Source organism: Microtus oregoni, unplaced genomic scaffold (genome assembly GCF_018167655.1).
Source record: "Microtus oregoni isolate MIOR12 unplaced genomic scaffold, Mior012 000028F_ref0000031, whole genome shotgun sequence".
In the NCBI taxonomy this organism is placed as follows: domain Eukaryota; kingdom Metazoa; phylum Chordata; class Mammalia; order Rodentia; family Cricetidae; genus Microtus; species Microtus oregoni.
The window spans coordinates 5,283,357-5,301,469 of NW_024543087.1; the positions used below are offsets into that span (position 1 = coordinate 5,283,357).

General features: G+C 55.8%; 2 protein-coding genes across 2 annotated transcripts in view; one reads left to right on the forward strand and one right to left on the reverse strand.

Moving 5' to 3' along the window:
- The first annotated feature begins 1,288 nt into the window (after positions 1-1,288).
- LOC121464356 (3-ketoacyl-CoA thiolase B, peroxisomal-like) lies at positions 1,289-10,452 on the forward strand. Its single transcript, XM_041677271.1, has 12 exons — positions 1,289-1,517; positions 1,651-1,744; positions 2,590-2,647; positions 4,169-4,248; positions 5,051-5,093; positions 6,862-6,960; positions 7,922-8,002; positions 8,723-8,913; positions 9,063-9,242; positions 9,502-9,557; positions 9,642-9,787; positions 10,108-10,452. The coding sequence occupies exons 1-12, from the start codon at positions 1,347-1,349 to the stop codon at positions 10,181-10,183; spliced, it is 1,275 nt and encodes a 424-aa protein (XP_041533205.1). The 5' UTR covers positions 1,289-1,346; the 3' UTR covers positions 10,184-10,452.
- Positions 10,453-10,583: 131 nt separating this feature from the next.
- Dlec1 (DLEC1 cilia and flagella associated protein) overlaps positions 10,584-18,113 on the reverse strand; it is a 52,995-nt gene continuing 45,465 nt past the window's right edge. Inside the window, exons 26-37 of the mRNA XM_041677386.1 lie at positions 17,634-17,752; positions 17,152-17,222; positions 13,910-14,129; positions 13,736-13,835; positions 13,515-13,640; positions 13,292-13,386; positions 13,069-13,153; positions 12,728-12,919; positions 12,050-12,211; positions 11,196-11,349; positions 10,805-10,928; positions 10,584-10,707 (exon numbers count right to left, since the gene is read on the reverse strand). Of these exons, the coding sequence (XP_041533320.1) occupies positions 10,584-10,707; positions 10,805-10,928; positions 11,196-11,349; positions 12,050-12,211; positions 12,728-12,919; positions 13,069-13,153; positions 13,292-13,386; positions 13,515-13,640; positions 13,736-13,835; positions 13,910-14,129; positions 17,152-17,222; positions 17,634-17,752 (1,572 nt within the window). The remainder of the gene's footprint in view (positions 10,708-10,804; positions 10,929-11,195; positions 11,350-12,049; positions 12,212-12,727; positions 12,920-13,068; positions 13,154-13,291; positions 13,387-13,514; positions 13,641-13,735; positions 13,836-13,909; positions 14,130-17,151; positions 17,223-17,633; positions 17,753-18,113) is intronic.

Below are 18,113 nucleotides of genomic sequence, written 5' to 3' on the forward strand. Positions count from 1 at the left end.
GGACTGCAGGGTGTTCAGGACTAATGAGGGCATCCCAAACAGGCGTACAGAAGTGTTACGACCTGCAGACCATGCTCAGAGGCCTTTGAACCCCTTCAGTGCTTGATCAAAAGGGCGTTTTGTTTTGTTCCTGCTGTCTAGGAATCCAAAACTGTCCAAGAAGAGGACTGGGAATCTCAAGCTTGGGTCCAGGGACCCAGGAGAGAAAAGAGCCAATTAAGACGACAGGAATCAGAGTCGGGACCTCCAATTCCATCCATAGTGGGAAGCTGTTGCCATGGTCCCAGAACCTCCTGCCTTTTGCCTGACGTTGTGCATAGGCCATGCTTTGGAGGACGGAATCCTGGTTTATGCCCAGAAACCCAGAAGACTTTTGAGGTCCTGCCTCCAATGTTGACTGCAAAATGATGTGAAAGACAGGAAAGTTCCAGTTTACACTTCTGGGAGAGGCTTCAGAAATGTGCACAAAATTTAAAATATATATATGAAGCAAATTCTTTTTTTTTACTTTTTTTTTTATTGAGAAAAGGAAAAAAAAACAAATTTCCTCCTCCTCCCAGCCTCCCATTTCCCTCCCCCTCCTCCCACCCTTCTCCCCCTCCTCCCACCCTTCTCCCCCTCCCCCCACTCCTCTCCCCCTCCCTCTCCAGCCCAAAGAGCAGTCAGGGTTCCCTGCCCTGTGGTAAGTCCTAGGTCCTCCCCCCTCCGTCCATTTCTAGGAAGGTGAACATCCAAACTGGCTAGGCTCCCACAAAGCCAGCACATTACGTAGGTTCAAAACCCCGTGCCATTGTCCTTGGGTTCTCATCAGCTCTCATTGTTCGCCATGCTCAGAGAGTCCAGTTTTATCCCATGCTTTTTCAGTCACAGTCCAGCTGGCCTTGGTGAGCTCCCAATAGATCAGCTCCACTGTCTCAGTGGGTGGGTGCTCCCCTCGTGGTCCCGACTTCTTTGCTCATGTTCTCCCTCCTTCTGCTCCTCATTGGGACCTTGGGAGCTCAGTCCAGTGCTCCAGTGTGGGTCTCTGTCTCTGTCTCCATCCATCTTATTTTGTAGCCCAGACTGGCCTGGAACTTACGCCGCACTCTCTTGCACCATCACAGGTGTATGTGGATGAACTATCAAAAAGAGGGGTTTTGGAGTTCCTTGACCTGGCTTTGAGAAGCCAGGAGGTTGTGGTGGAGTGACCGCAGGAAGACTCCTCTTCTGGTTGGTTGCAGAAGGGGTAGGCGGGACTTGTGAAAAATTTAAAGCTCAAACTGGCCCTGCCCTCCTGCAAGCACGGTTTTTTATCCCCTTGGTTCTGCACCCAGAGCCCAGGCAAATCTTCAGGACCCACCTCCGTGATGCACCGACTGCAGGTAGTGCTGGGACACCTGGCCGGCAGGCCCGAGTCGAGCTCCGCGCTGCAAGCCGCACCCTGCTCCGCGGGCTTCCCGCAGGCCTCGGCCTCCGACGTGGTGGTGGTGCACGGACGGCGCACCCCCATCGGCCGTTCGGGCCGTGGCGGCTTCAAGGTGAGACCCCTCCTACGGGCGAGGGTAGCAGAAGGCGGCCAGTGCGATCTTGCCCGCTGGACTACGGTGACCGCAAAGTCCCCGGGTGGGGATGCGGGAGCTGGGCTCACTGCAGCTGCGCTTCGCCCTGCAGGACACCACCCCAGACGAGCTTCTGTCGGCTGTGTTGACCGCGGTTCTCCAGGACGTGAACCTTAGGCCTGAACAGCTGGGAGACATCTCCGTGGGTGAGCTCACCTGCCAGGCCCGCGCCGGGTCCTCCTCGCCCTCCCTCCCGGGGCCCTTCTCTATACAACACAGACTTGAGTTTACTGAGGGGAAGGGCTGGACCACAGAGAGATCTGAATGAAACTGCTCCTAACAGCCAGTCTTCAACCTAGAACCTTGGGCGCCCCCTCGAGGCACATCTGCCCACTGAGTGGACACGGAAAAGCAGGAAGGCCCTGAGATAGATGCTCTAAAGCCCAGATATTCTTGGAGACTCCAGGAGGTGGGAGGCCACGGTTCTTCACCTACACCGACATTCTGTCTGTCAGCCCAGCTACAGGTGTAGACAGGGTTCACCTGGCCCCGCCCTAACCTCCGCGTTTCCCTGAATTAGAACAACATCGTGTAGGACATGGTTCTATCCGGGGATGCCAGCCTGTTCCTCCTCCCGCGGTGACACAGGGCTTGGGGGAGGACACTTGGGGAGGCTAGCCATTGCAGACTCGCTCCCTCCCCCACAGCCCTACTTCCCTCAGCTCAAGACTCTGCACTGTGCCTCTTACCCTAGAGGCGCTCTCCTGTTGCCAGGCGAGCAGGCCACCTGCCCAGCTTGCTGATGTGGAGGAGCATGCCTTGGCACGCATGTTGGAGGCCCTCCAGCGCTGGGCTGGTGAGTGATGGGCGGTTGGTAGCTGGCTCCTCGTTCCTCAAGCTCAGCCACCACAGCTCACATGAACCTCTCTGCAGAGGCCTTAGATTCCTGGAGAGATCTGCAATGGGACATCTTTTTTTACCTTAGGCTTCAGGACAACCCTCTCCCCCCCCCCCCCCCCCCCGCACTGAGTAAGGGTTCTTCTGTCCACAGGCAATGTGCTTTTGCCAGGGGCCGGAGCCGTTACAGCACGCATCGCCCAGTTCCTGAGGTAATCCTTCCCATTCTGCCTCGAATTGTCCACCATGACTGCTGGGGTTCCTGGTGCTGGAGTGTGAAGTGGAAGATCGGGCTGGAAGAAGATATTGAGGCAACCAGAGGACATTGAACTCTGTCCTGTGACTGTAACCTTTTCCCTACTTAAAGGGGGTGTGTCACTGGGCCGACTTGTATCACTGGGCCGACGGCCAAGGCACCCAGGGCTTGGGGACCAGGGCAGAGCAGTGGCCTAAATTTTAAACAAAGCTGACTTAACAGAGACCCTTTAGTGGGTGGAATCACATGACCAGGACCGGGCAGTGTATGTTTCCCCTCTCAGGTGAGCATCTGGAAGTCCAGGCTTGGCCCGTCATCAGTGGCTGGGGGTGATATAGCATGGGGTGGGGAAGAGCCCTGGTCCTCCCAAGACTGCAACCAGTGGTTCATTCACTGCCACTTGGGTACTGAGGGCCTCTTTCCCTCAGTCCTTGCTGCGTGGGCTGGAAATAATAGCAACACTGGCCAGTGGCAGAGTGACTGGCAACTTAGGGTCAGACTCGGCCTGGGGTTCAAGCTCTCCACGCCTCTCACCAGTATGGCCGGAGACTCTTGACTCCAATCAGCTGGTTCAGTGGTCCACGGGCTGTCTGCCTGCTTCTCTCTTCCCTCTGCCCATTCTGCCCCCATGGGGTGCTGGCCAAGCCAGCTCTCCTTGCCCTGGCTAAACCTTACCCAAATATACCCAAGCTCTCAGGCTTCAAGTGATGTAGTTCTTGCTCAGCACATGGCCTCGTTTCTTCCTATAGTGTGGTTTTGGCATGAGGTCCTACTGTTTGATTCTCTCTGTGTGTTGGTGTGTCCACTAAACTCAGTCAGTGCTCTCGGTGCCTGCACACCAGAACCATCCTAATTCCTATGTGCTTGTTCTCTGGGGTTCTTGGTGTGTCAGTCAATGACCTGGGATGGATGCTCCTAGGTCTTTGCCATATTGGAAGGAAGCTCCAATAGCCTGAATGATTGAACCCGGGGCACCCCAGAGCAAGGAGTGGAAGAATGAACATGCCAGTGGGGAAACAGTCCACAGAGGAGAAAACTGGACACACTGGGCCAACTCTGTGGTTACTAGGCAGGCCAAGGGATGGGGCTGAATGGCAGTCCGATGTTGGCTGCAGCGGTTGTGCCCTAGCCCAGCCATAGACCCACTTCTTTATCCTGAGGGGTCCAAGAAATGGCTGGTGGAGGAAGGAGATGGCCTGTGGCCCACAACATTGTCTGTGATGGGAACTGTAGGACAGGTGATGGGGTGCCTGGGGGCTGTGGGGAGTCAGGAACTGTGCAGACAGGCGTGCTCAGCATCCACTTCTGCAAATATGGAGCTGCGCCCGTGGGGGCAGGCGCCCGTGGGGGCAGGCTTCCCCGTTGTTCTGATCTGTGCACACACTGCTGGGGCTCTCATGGGGCCCAGAAGTGTAGTGGGCTTCCTGTGAGACACTGTCACGTCCAGGGCTGACTGCCATTTTCCCTGCTATTTCAGTGGCATTCCAGAGACGGTACCTTCGTCTACCGTCAACAGACAGTGTTCATCGGGGCTGCAAGCAGTGGCCAACATCGCTGGTGAGTTGTGATTGCTGGTTGCACAGGAGTGGACCCTGTCCTTGGTCTTTGCCCCCCAGGACCCTAGGCAGAGAGGAGTGGAGGAACACCCATTGCCACACCCTATTGTGGAGTATGTGTGATGTCTGTTTATGCTCTGGGATATTACTTTAACTGTACAAAGGTGTGTTACCTTTGTTTCTGCTGCATTTGTTAATTATATAAAGTGTTTCACCTGCCTAGGGTACCTGATTGACCTAATAAAAAGCTGAATGGCCAATAGCTAATCAGAGAGAGAGAAAGAGGGATAGGTGGGGCTGGCAGGTGGGGAGAATTAATAGGAGAAATGTAGGCTCAAGAGAAGAAGAGGAAATGAAAAGGAGAACAGGAAGGAGAGAGAGATGCCTGTGGCAAGAAGCCAGGCAAGTGCCAGCCTGCCAGACTCTGGAATAAGCAGTGAAAGTAAGACATACAAAAAAAGAAAGAAAGAAAAAAGGAAGAAAGAAAGAAAGAAAGAAAGGAAGGAAGGAAGAAGGAAGCCCCGAGGCAAAGGGTAGATAAAGAGAAACAGGTTAATTTAAATTAAAAGAGCTAACCAGAAATGAGCCTAAGATAGGCCAAGTATTCAAAACTAATAAAAGTCTCTGTGTCATGATTTGGAAGCTGAGTTGCTTGGTACAACACGCCAAATCTTTTCTGGGTGCTCCTGGGTCTTCTGTGAGGCTTTGGTGACTGTACCCCGAGAGCAGGGAGGGAACGGGCTGTGCTGCTCCAGGGCAGGCCCACTCTGGCCAAGGATGGTTATGAAGTGCTTTTGTTGCAGGTGGCATCAGAAATGGGTCTTATGACATTGGCATGGCCTGTGGGTAAGATGGTCTTCCTGCTGGACCTGATTAACCCATGCAATTAATCAAACTAATCTTCCTCTCCTCAGCCATGATTCTCCCTGCCCACCACAGCAGCTCACTGGGCTGGACTCATACAGATGCAGCCTAGTTGTTGTTGAAGCTATAAGCGTAGTTGTCTCTTTCATTCTTTCTTGCAAATCTGATTGTCACCTTGCAAATCTGCAGCACTTGGACTTTGCCTGTTGTGCTGGCTGATTTCCTATGCTCCTGAGGGAGGTGGCAGAGCAGGATCCCTCGTCAGGGACATTTGCTTATAATATAAACATTCATCTTCCTAGCCTGTTGCCTTGTCTGCCACTCTAACACCAAGGGAGAAATTCCATCTGAGACTCTGTTCTGAGGGACATGGTGAGACCTCTGCTCACTGTCTCCTCCATGCAGACTGCCCCTTTGTTTCTGCCTCTGGGGAAAAGGGCTCCAGAAGTTACACCTGGATCCAGGAAGGAACATCCGCTGTTGGAAGACAGCCTAGGTGTGCCTGGAAGCTAGCCTTGGCAGGCTTTGGAGCGAGCTGCCCCAGGTTCTGTAGAAGAGCTTTGATAGGAAGCATTGCTAGGTCCGGGCTGCCTGCGCTGGGTTTTCCTGACCCATGTGTTAAAGTCCACAAACAGGGACTATGGTAGGCAAGGGTCACAGTCATCTCCTGTGTCCATAGCGAGAACAGCAGCTGAGGTGGCCTGAGGGGACAGGCTGGGGCTCCACGAGGACCATGGTGCCGGAGACAGAGCAGCTGTGCCTGGGGGGTGCCCACATCACCTGACCAGCCCCTAGCTTCTGAGAGTGCAGCTTGCCCAGGATTGAGCTGTCGAGTTGGGTTCACGCTGGTGACCATGACCAGTTTCCTCCTTGCCAGGCCTTCACATCCTCACCCCACCTCAGCTCTGTGGACGCTGTAGAATGATTAGGTAGAGACACAACTACTGCTGGCTGTGGGGCTTGTGTGATTCAGTCACACTGTAGACAAGTTCTCATGCCTAAACAGGATTCAGACAACAGCCAGGGCTGTAATCCCAGCTGAAGCAAGGGGATTCATGATCAGGGCCCGCTGGAGCTACTTAAAATCTGGGACTGAGACTGTCTCAAAATGAGACTAAGAAGAAAATTAAGGCCAAGAGATAAGCATAGCAATGTAGTGCACATGTGAGGTCCTGTAACTAGCACCCGGTCCTCCCAAAAAGAACAGAAAGGGTTCATGTTATGCCAAAGTCGGGGAGAACTTAGCCAGGGCTGCTGGTCATCATTTGACCTCATGGCCACCTCCCCAGCAATGTCTGGTCCCTCTGCACGGACCACCCGGTCTTTTTCTCGGCCATCCCACCTACTTGCCAATCGACGCAGACCAGGGCTTTCTTTGATGTAAACTTAGTGTTCGTCATATCTTGCTTCTCTCTCTCTGACTCGGGGACACTAAGGCTGCTGAATCAGGCTGATTTGATATGTCCCGCATTAGAGGGACAACCAGAAGGTCATCCCTGGGAACCACTGCTCACTTAACTCAGCAATGCACCATACAGCAGGACCCCAGAGCTGGGTCTGGGTCTGGGACAGTGCTGTCTGGGGCTGGAGGGAAAAATGGCTCGGCCACTGCAATCCCTGCTCGCTGGCCAGGTACCTGCTGCATGCCTGGAGGGATCTCCCGCTATTTATTGCCCAGTACTTGCCACACAGCTGGCCATCCCTGGGGCTTCCTATTAGGTAGGGCTGAGAGCTCACTCCTTTTCCTCAGGGTGGAGTCCATGACCATGTCTGAGAGAGGGAACTTTAGGAACATTTCTTCACGCCTGCTGGAGAACGAGAAGGCCAGAGACTGCCTGATTCCTATGGGGTGAGTGTCCACAGGTGGCTCTGTGTGTGTGCCCGTGTGCATGAACACACGTGTGTGCATGCGTGTGCATGTGTGCGTGCGTGTGCCCATTCACCACTCTGTCCTCAACCAGAGACCATGGGATTTTCCCCTCTGTGGCTGGTAATGCCTGGCCTCGAACCCTTCACCTCCGTCCTTTGAGTACTATGTACCTGATCAGCAGGGACTGGGTATGGACTGACAAAATCCTTGGCTTTCCTTTCTTTAAACGCTTGAGTCCTATCTGAGCCCCTTAGTACCCAAACATTTCCCATGTTTCCCCTCCCCCACCCCAAGGTGCCCAGGCACAAGGAGAATGGTGCCAGATGTCCCGCCAAACCCCTGTTGAGAAGGATGTGGGGAGCGCTGAAGTTCTGAACATGCTTGCGGGGACTCAGGCCTCTGAGATGTAGTCTGGGAAATTGCTCTCTACACCTCTGTCAGCTACAGTCATATCTGTGATCTCTGGACTTTGCCAACATCCAGGGGCAGGGATCCCTGGTTGCGCAGCCATACAGAGAAAAGCTTGCAGTGGGCAGTGATCTGGCTTTGTCCAGATCCTCTCTCCAGAGGCAGCTTGGAGACATAGGAGAAGTTGACCAAGTGTGGCCAGTTAGTGCACCCAGCATGTCCTCTGGTCCGCTCCTGGGGATGCCACTGGGTAGGAGGCCATGCCTTCTGCAGGCCTCACACACAGGCTGTTGGCCCCCTATAAAGAATGTTTCCTTTGGTATGTGCCTCTGAGGATTTGACCAGCGGGGGTGCTCCTCACTAAGACAAGACAGGAGTACCACCTTCTGAGAACTTACTTCTGTCCCTGGGGCATGGACTAGATATCCTACCTCTGACCCGGATGCCCAGAGGTGCAAGTGTAGGCCTTTAGTACGGCCCTGGCCCTCAGGCCAGCAGACCCATAGCCTCCTGCTTTGCTGTTTGTGTCTAGGATAACCTCGGAGAATGTGGCCGAGCGGTTTGGCATTTCACGGCAGAAGCAGGATGCCTTTGCTCTGGCCTCCCAGCAGAAGTGAGTATGGCTGGGGTGGGCTATTGATGGGGTGGAGAGTAGTCTCAGCTGGGGCTGTCAGGATGGCACAACAGTGTTGGCTAGCCTCATGCCTCTGGGTGGGAGGTGGAAACGTTTCACTGTTGGGTAGGTCTTCCCAGTCCTTTTTTAACCATACACTCTGAGGTCTGAGTGTCCTCTTCCAAGCAGGACCTCAGCCCCTCCCCCACTCTGTTCTTTGGGACATAAGGCATAGGACCCTGTTCTGACCGACATGGTGGTCACTGGTGATACTTAAGCCTGGAGTATGCTAGTCTTCCTAGCATAAGAGGCAGATCTGGGCCTGGAGTGGTGACCTCGGGCTGCCATTCAAGAAAACCAGAGCCTCAGGCCTGTGGGAAGCACCAGCATTATTGTGGAGGAGCGCACTGAGCAGACTGAGTGGCCAATGCATAGAGAACCCTGAACAGAAGGACACCTCTGCGTATCCTGCTCTCTGTTGGGATGGGATGCAATGAAGAATCTAGGAATCTGGGCATGCCTCTCCCTCTCGGAGGAAAGTGGTGTCCTGAGGAACCTTCAGCAGTCTCTCACAGCTCCATCGGGGGAGTGTGGGGGTGCACAGCAGTCCCTGGGTTGGAACAGCCAGGGGCTGTGTGTCTTGCTGAGTTAGCAAAGGCCAAGCAAAGGCAAGAAAAGACTACAATCTGGCCTGAGATTCGCTGTCCATGGTGCTGGCAGGGCCGCCAGAGCCCAGAGCAGGGGCTGTTTCCGAGCTGAAATCGTGCCTGTGACAACCACAGTCCTTGATGACAAAGGCAACAAGAAAACCATCACGGTGTCCCAGGATGAGGGCGTCCGTCCCAGCACCACCATGGAGGGCCTGGCCAAGCTGAAGCCGGCCTTCAAGGATGGAGGCTCTACCACAGCTGGTGAGCGTGGGCTGGGAATAGGACTGATAGAGGTGACCAGTTCTTCTCTGAGACGTGGAGCTGACCAGGCCCCTTGGCAAGGTGACGGTGGAGGGCTGGCTCTCTTCAGCTCAGTCTGAGGCCTCCTCATCTCACCCTTCCTCCCCTAGGAAACTCCAGTCAGGTGAGTGATGGAGCAGCTGCCATCCTGCTGGCCCGGAGGTCCAAGGCTGAAGAACTGGGCCTTTCCATCCTTGGGGTCCTGCGATCCTATGCAGTGGTCGGCGTCCCTCCTGACATCATGGGCATCGGTCCTGCCTATGCCATCCCTGCAGCCTTGCAGAAAGCAGGTGAGCGGCCCTTACTCATCCTGTACCTGGACCTCTTGTTACCTGTATCTGGGACTAGGGTGTGCTGGGTTTGACCTGTGGGTGCTCTGGAATGGAGGTGGGTCAGGCTAGCACCCCACAGCCAAGGCCTCCCTACCCTACCATTGGGACTCACTCGCCTGGCACACAGTGGACCACGAGAGCTGTGCTTGGGGTGGAGTCCAGAGGAAATCCAGAGTCCCGCCATGACTGTCAGCTCTGCTCTGTATCTTGCCTGCAGGGCTGACTGTGAATGACATAGACGTCTTTGAGATCAATGAGGCCTTTGCCAGTCAGGTGAGCCTGGGTGTCTGATGGGATCAATTGGGCCCGGGGTTCAGAGCAGATGGAGGCTCCAGCCATTGCTCTGGCTCCTTCCAGGCCCTCTACTGTGTAGAGAAGCTGGGAATTCCTGCAGAGAAGGTGAACCCCCTGGGGGGTGCAATAGCCCTGGGCCACCCCCTGGGCTGCACCGGTGCAAGGCAGGTCATCACGCTTCTCAATGAACTGAAGCGCCGTGGGAAACGGTAAGGCTGCTCCTTGTGGAGTGGTGTGGGGGGTGTTGGAGCTGGGGTGTCTAATGGCTGGGGCCTGGAGAGGTGAGTGCGCACACATGCACAGGTATTCTGATGTAGGGATGGAGGGGTGAGACCTGCCTTCCTGATGGCTTGCTTAAAAGGCAGCATAACCTGTGGAAGTGTCTGCCGCCTGGCTTGTGTCTGTCCACGGCTCAGTTCCCACAGATCTGCTCTGCTCATCTGTCCATGAGCCCTTGGTGCTGCAGCTCTGCCTGGTGAGGGCACGGCTTGGGCAGGCGCTGTGCAGCCAATGCAGGCTCTTTCCCCAGGGCTTATGGAGTGGTGTCCATGTGCATCGGGACAGGGATGGGAGCCGCTGCTGTCTTTGAATACCCTGGGTACTGAAGCCCTGACTGCGGGCACTGCCCAGAGAGTCCTACAGTGGTAGCCAGAGGGGGACTCTACGGAAGCCATCCGCATGGGACACTGAGCACTGGAGGGTGTATCACAGAACTTTAATCTAGATAATGTGATCGTCGCAATATGGGGACAATTGGGCATCGGGTCATCCAGTCTGGTCCTCTCAACTGGACTGCAGGACCGCATGTATTTCTGTGGGACAGTGGCCTCGTGAACGATGGTTATGATGGGCAAAGTAAATGTGTCTTATCTGATTCCGTGTCAGTCCTTTCACTCCCCGTCCAGCTCTGGCTTTGCTGGAATCTGTGGCCCATCTTCCTAGTGATGGTGATCATAGTCACCCAGCTGGTGGCCTATGCTGGTTAGCCCTGGAGACAGCAGAGCCTCAGAACTGGTGGGGTATCACATATCTCTCATCGTAAGAGCCTCGGCCCCGCAACCGCAGGGTGCAAGGCTTCTCACTCAGCACCCCTTCCACCACCAGCGTGGATTCGTACAGCAGGCTGCTCCTGGGGAACGGGGGGGGGGGGGGGAGGGAGGTTAGGCAGTGCTGGCCAGTGCCCAGGCCCCATGGGCGGTGTCCCAGAGGCAGGAAGCAGCTCTTACCTAGGATTAAAGAAGACCTCAAGGGGGATGGAAACTGGGGGTGCATTGGTGGGTCGGGCCTCCAGCAGGCCACTGCCTGGGGAGACCCCAAAGGCATTATCCTCCCTGGCTGGTTCCTCCTGTCCTACACCGAGAAGAAAAGAGGCCATACATGGGCACAGGCTGCTCCAGACGTTGTCCCCGAGACCAGACCAGTCTCTCAGGTGTCACCTCTGGTCCTCCCGGCAACCCAGGACAGGGCAGCCGGAAACTGGAGGACTGGTGGACTCCGTGAGTGTCCGGTGCCACCAGCCCTGGGAAGCCAGTCGACATGGACAGGACGCTACTGTCTTTCTTAGGGGTCTTGCTCGGGCCCATCGAGGAGCAGCAGAATGTGGGGGTGACAACGTACCCATTATCACTGTCCAGTAGCTCAGGCAGTTGCTGAGGTTCGTGAGGTAGACCTCCCGGGTGTGTGGCTGGTTCACGAAGCAGGTCCCGAAGTCTACCCAGCTGGTGGACAGCTGCAGTGCTGGTACAGCCACGAGAGCCCGCAGGGGCACCTCCTGGGAGCCCAAGCCCGTGTCTCAGTGAGGGACACAGGGAAACCCACCTCCCCCGAGTACTGACACTTCTCAACAGAGCTGGGGTAGAGGACGGTGGGCAACCAGGGGTTTGGCACTGCCACCCAAGCCAGGCAGGTGGAATCCGGCAGGGCCAGGGGACACCCTCGGCTTCTCTACCAACCTTCCTCCCATGGTCAGTCAGCCGTCCGACCCCCATCACCTTCCCTCCTCCCAAGGGGTTCATCAGACCCCGAGCCAAGGCCCCCAGAAGTTCACGAATCACTCAGGCACTGGCGTGGTCAGCTTCACTATGGCCCCCGGCTCCTGCCAGTTTCCAGACCGCAGGCCTCTACTACCCTCCTCTACTCCTGGTCCCTCTGTCATCCCACAAGGTCTACACGTTAGCTCTCTGCTTGCATCCCCAGCTTGACTCCCTCGGCTCCATACTGACCTGTGTGTGACCCGCTCAGTGGCACTCTAAGCTGTAGGGAGCCAGGCAGTGTCCCTCACGGCTTCCTCGGTGCTCACTGTCCCACCAATCATCCCTACCCTAGGTCTCTCTGTGTCATTTCCAGGCTTCACTGGCCACCTCCTCCAGGGAGCACCCTGGATTTTCCCCTCCAGCCCGTCACCCATGGGACAGGGTGTCATATTCCTCCCCGGGGGGTGGAATTGGCAGGAGTGGACGCCCAGCATGTGCCTGGAAGGTCTGGTTGGTGAAGCCCAGGAGCAGATTCCCTGTGAACACCATCTGTTTCTCTCCGTCCTCGCTCTGCTGAATGTCCACTCCGGGCAGCATCTGGTCAGCTGGGAGCTTCTGGTAGGACAGCAGCTCCAGGGAGAGGGAGAAGGACACATCCACCTGAGCGGGTGTGGACACGGTGTCACCCCAGGTTGCTGAAGGCAGGTGGCCTGCCCGTCCAGCCAGGTCCTGTCCGACCCCCAGTTTATGGGGCTTGTGGAGCCCAGAGTGGCCCCGCTGCCCAGCACATGGCTCAGCAGTGCCCCCGCGTGGAGCATGTGGTTTCCATGCCCTGTACATGTCTGTTGTGTGTGCAGCACCTGGCACATGAGAAGGGAGGGAGCGTGGTGTGAAGCAGGGACGCTCACCAGTGTGCACTGGCCTCCACCTGGCTGTCGGCAGTGGTCCATAGGGACACACACTGGCGGGTCTGGACAAGTTTCTGGGATGTATGTGGCTATGTGCAGTAGGTTCATCTGTGTGTAACCTGTGCAGAGGGACTCGGTGTGTCGAAAGGGACATGTCTGGGGCATGCACCTAGGACTGTCCATTTGTACCTGGTGCTCAGATGTGAGCAGGACATGGGTGTGTGTTGCCTGTGGAGTGGGGGTAGAGATGGTGAGCCCCTGCACTGACCAGCATGTTCTCCTGTGGGCGGAGGGCCAGCTGCGGGCCCGAGGAGGCCATCTCCTCTTCACACTGCTGCTGGTGACTGGCCCCACCTTGAGAAATGAAGAAGGGCCTTGAGACTAGGACCCGGAAGTAGTGCAGGATTTCCGTAGTGTTGATCAGTTTCAGATGGCGGGTGATAAGCCGGTCACTCAGCACCTGGGGCCACGGGAGGAGGGGGTGGGCATGGTGCATCCCTTCCCAGTCCTCAGGCTGGGACTCTGGGAAAAGGACTCATGACTTGAAGGACCCCCAGGCACATGGGAGGTCCAAGTCCTTTGGCTGGTGCAGGGTGACATCACACTCACCCCACAGCAGGGATCTTTCGGGATGAGGTCGCTGGCCTGGCACCGGAAGTCCAAGTAGCCACTGCTGTCCAGCTCGGTGTCCAGCCTGCAGAGCGACAGGCACCGCTCAAGCAGCTAGGATCTGGGTCCCGCAGCATCCCGTCCCTGGCCCTGTCCTTTGACTCTGAAGTGAGGTTCCTCTCTCCAGGAGATAGGGGCAGGGAGGGAGATCCACTGGACTCACTGTGCCCGCCTCACGTAGCCATTCAGCTCCAGTCTCAGGGGGCCCACGGCGAAGTCCTGAAGGCGGCGCATTCGGCCTGGAATCTCTCTCTCGGACTGCAGAGCCCAATCCGTCAGAGGTCACTGGTGGTCCCCGGGGGGGGGGGGGGGGCTGAGCAGGCAGTGTGACTCCCAGGGGGAGAGGAGCTGGCCATGGCACCCTCACCCCGGGTGGGAAGGCTCACCTCCTTATCCAAACTCATGAAGCCCAGGGCGTAGCCGGCACACTCCACCTTGTGTAGAATGTCAAGGCCGAGCACCATGGGTGTGAAGGAGATGTAGAGGGTGCGGTGGCCGCCCGCCGGGATGACCTGGTAGAAACACAGTAGCCTCAGCGCTGTCCCGTGTTCACCAGCGGGCCTGCCGGGGCAGCTCCATCAGAGAGCGCCCACCCCAGCCTACTCACCACCTGCTTGGGGCTGATATGGTACATGTTGCCAGAGGGCACCCCCTCGTGCCCCTGCAGGATGACTGAGATGATCTGCTCTTGGGCCTTGGCACCGCCACTGCAGTTACCCTGCTACCGATGAGACGCGGAGGTTCATGTGGGCTCAGCTGACCTGGGCCACGTCTCACACGCCCTGTACCCCTGCTCACCGATGAGGGGACTGCATGGCTAGACACTGACGCATTGGAGGGACATGGGGACTCTGGTGAGCTGCCTTCAGAGGTCTCAGGGCACACGAGCTCGTTCCCGGCTTGGTCCCGCAGTGGGAAGAGTGGCCCATAAAACACAAGCAGCTCCAGCAGCTGGTCCTCCTTTTTCTCTGGGATGTAGGTCTCCCAGTCCAGGCGGATGTCTGGGGGAAGCAAGGAGGACAAAGGAGAGTGGGTGGTCTTCCCCTGGCCTCCACCTCCCTAGACTCCCGTTCTCATGGTGGAGGGGGCCCTTGCTATTTTTATAATGCCGTAGTTCTAGAAAGTAGTTCTTGGGGATGGGTAGCGGATTCAGTTGCTCAAGTGCTTGCTGTGTGCGCTGGTTTGTTTTTGTCAACGTCCCAAACTAGAGGTGCCTGGGAAGAGGGGACCCCAGTTGAGAAACAGCCCCCATCAGTTTGGCCTATGGGCATGTCTATGGAACATTTTCTTGATTAATGATTGATGTGGGAGGGCCCAGTCCGCTATGTGCAAGGTCGTCACTGGGCAAGCAGTCCTGAGTTGTATAAGAACACAGGTTGAATAAGCCAAGAGGAGGAAGCCTGTACACAGTGCCCCTCCACAGTCTCTGCCTCCAGGTTCCTGCCTTGAGTTTCTGCCCTGCCTTTGCTTGGTAATGGACTGTGAACTGTTGTGTGAAATAAACCCGTTCCTTCCCAAGTGGATTTTTCTTTCCATGCATTTTATCAAAGCAGCTGAACGCCATCTAGACACACTGTGGACACATGAGGACTTGAGTCTGGACCAGATCACTTGAAAAGCCTGGTGTGGTAGCACACACTTGTAACCCCAGCTCTGAGGAGACAGAGGCAGCCCTGGGAATGCTGAGCCAGTCTGGGCATCCTGGTGAGTCCTGGGACAGTGACAGACCCTGTTTCAAGCAGCAAGGTGGGTGGCACCTGAAGAGCCAAGGAAGCACCCAAGGCTGCCTTCTGGCTTCTCCGCACGTGGGCACACACTCATGTGAGCACACCTGAACACATGTGCACCCATACACATCAACACGCGCGTGCGACAGACGCATACAGGAACATAAGCGGTTCTCTGCAGGCTTCTTGGCACCTGGCTCAGTTACCTGATGTCCTCATGGTTGGTCACAAGACCAGTCTTCATATCCAAGTCCCTGAACCTAGGATCTCCTGACTTCCTGCAGTTTCCTGTCCCTTTGTTTCTGTCTGATGGTTGACCCTCCAAGTCATACACCCTCCATTCCACACCCATCCATCGACCCTGGTCTGTTTTCACTTCCTCCCCAAGTCCCCAAATCAAGCTAACCTTCGTGGCCATCTTCCTAGCAACTCTCTACCTCCCTTGGTACCTCATCCTTCTACCCACAAGGCAAAGCCCAACTCTGGATAAAGCAACTGCATCATCCCTCAATAGCACTGGGTAAGTCCTCCAAGCTGAAGAGAGTGCACCCCCATTGCTCCCCCACCTGGGCTGCCACACTGCCCTCTTTCCCATGCACCTGCTCTCCTCTGATGCCTCCTATGTGAGCCACCACGCCCACCGGTGGCTTCACTTTGTCTGCCAGAAGTACAGCCCCGACTCGTACCTGCCTGCAAATCTGCTCCCACCCAGCAGTGACCCGCCAAGCACGGAGCCCCTCTGTCCTCTGCCTGTCCGTGCACCCTACCTGGCTGTTCCTAACCGCACTTAAGCTAGTTCAGACTCTCCCACCATGCAAACGCTTCTCTCTGCCACACCACCTCCTCAGCTGGGCTACAGCTCCTCTCCACAGCAGGGTACCAGGGCCAGTGATTCAGTCACCTCCTCATGTGTCAGTTAACATGGACTTTCTGGATCTAGTATGGCTGGCCATGGCGATGGGGAATGCCACAGGAATTAGCGTGGACTTTCTGGATCTTGTCACTGGTCGTGGCGATAGGGAATGCCACAGGATCCAGCCCTGGGTGGATCTCCTGTCTCTACCTGTTGTCTGCTTTTTATCAAGGTCACCTCCTGCATCCAGAGGACCAGAACAATATGTAGAGATCTTGAGTGATGAGGAAGAAAAGGAAACCATGGGGAGAATGGAAGACAAAGAGAAGGCTCAGGGAATAGCTGGGCTTGTGACACAGGCCTGTAAGCCCAGCTACTTAGGAAGATGAGGCAGGAAGACCCCAAGACCAGGTCTTTCCTGAGTGAGTTCAAGGGCAGCCTAGTCAACTTAGTGAGAACTTGTCTCTAAACAAATGGAGAGAGAATGCTGGGGGAGATGGCCGTGGGCAGAGCACTGGTCTAGCATGAGTGACATCCAGCTGACTCCTACAACCGCAGAACCAACAACAACAACAAATCCCATAGACAAGGTCATCTCAGGACCGTCGAAAGCTTGGCCTCTCGTTGTTTACCAAAACCACGTGTAACAGGAGAGGAAAGACTCCTAAATGTTGCCCTCTGCCCCCCACATGCTTCCTGTCACATGTGACCCTTCACAATACACAAATAAATTAATTAATTTTAAAACTTAAAAACAGAAACAAGTCACAATAAAGTGATAGGAAGTCAGGGATGCTAGTGTGACAATGTGACCCAGGCCAACAATGCTCATACAAGATGAGGGGACTCCTGAGAGTGACTGCGGTACGCCTCTCAGGATAGTGGGATCCCACAAGGAGCAGGGTCACAGAGTCCTGCTTCTCACCCATGGCTGTGCCTGGAGAGGGCTAAACGTCTGACTTCCAAGTTGTCCACGATTCTCCCTTAAACACCATGGATACCCTCACCTCTCTGGCTTTACTCAGACGCAGCCCAAGTGCCCCTCACAAGGAAGTTCAGAGACTCCTTGAAGGTATCCAGAACCCAGTCACACTGGAAGCCTCTGGGGCTCAAACCCCCTTTCCTGTTCTCTCAGGATCCCCATTTCCTTACATAGCACCTGTCATGTAGCTCAGATACTGCGGGCTAAAGGGCTGAGAAAAGGGTCCCCGGAAGTGTCTGTCCCTGGGCACAGTGACCCTGGTGATGCAAAGTTAAGCAAGGATGAGTCCCATTCTCAAGGATGGATGTTCCTCTTTTGTAAGCCTGGACTGGCACGGTCACCTCTCTACTTTAGACCTCTGGGTCTGTCTCAAGGGCCACAGGTCACTCGGATTCCCGGGTGCCGTTTGCGGCTGTCAGTTCCTCTCCCTCCCAGATACCTGACCATCACAAGCAACTCACCGCAGGGGCTGGAGTTATAAAGACGGAGGGTTCTGGTGACTTTGTCTCCTCCAGAGATCTGGGTCCCAAATCTGGAGGGAGAGAGCAGCCTGAGCTAGCACCCTTCATGTAGACTGCACAGCCTTGTGGGGCAGGAGGCCCGGGTGGGCCTCGGGCCAGAGAGGTATCAGCTGTCTGCCCCTGCCTCAGTAACATCAAGACCCGGGGCTGCAGAGTACTGGGTGAACTGACACATCCCCCACATTCTGCCTGGGCTTGTCAGGGTCTGCCACTTCCTCAGACTGCTCTCTGTCCACTCACCCACCCCAAAGCCCTCAGGGACACACCAATGTCACTTCCCCAGGACAGCCCTGCCCTAGAGCCTCCTTTGGGTGGCTCAGGTAGCCCTGAGCCAGACGGAGAACCAGGAACCAGCGCAGACAACCCAGACCGACAGTCAGAGGGGTAGCCAAGAGCCAGAGACCAGGGCTGAAGCTGGGCACCTGATGATGGGTTCCTTCTGGAATGGGGCCACACTGTAGCATGTATTCCTCAGGGAGCTGATGGGGCAGCCCACCACGGCCATATACACCGGGATGACAGTTACTGGCAGGTCCCCCACCTGCAAGCACACCAGCTTTTTGTCAGTGAGGGCCACTGCGTTTCATCCAGGCAAAGTTTCCACGTGCCCAACCAGTCCAGGATTCCCAGTTGATTCCCATTGAATCCAGCCTCACCCACTGTCCAGTTCCTAACCCAGACACCCCTAGCCCCGGCTGCTTCACCCTTATCCTTAGCTGTTTTGCCCTGGCTTCTGTCTGCCCTTCCTTCCCTCATAAGCCTGCTACCCTCTACTGATGATCCAGCCGCAGCGCCTCAGGCCTCTTGTGGCCCCTTTGCTCAAATTTATTTGTTCAAATATCTTTTAGTTTGTTAAAGATTGTGTGAGTGTCGTGTGTGTGTGTGTGTGTGTTATGCGGGTG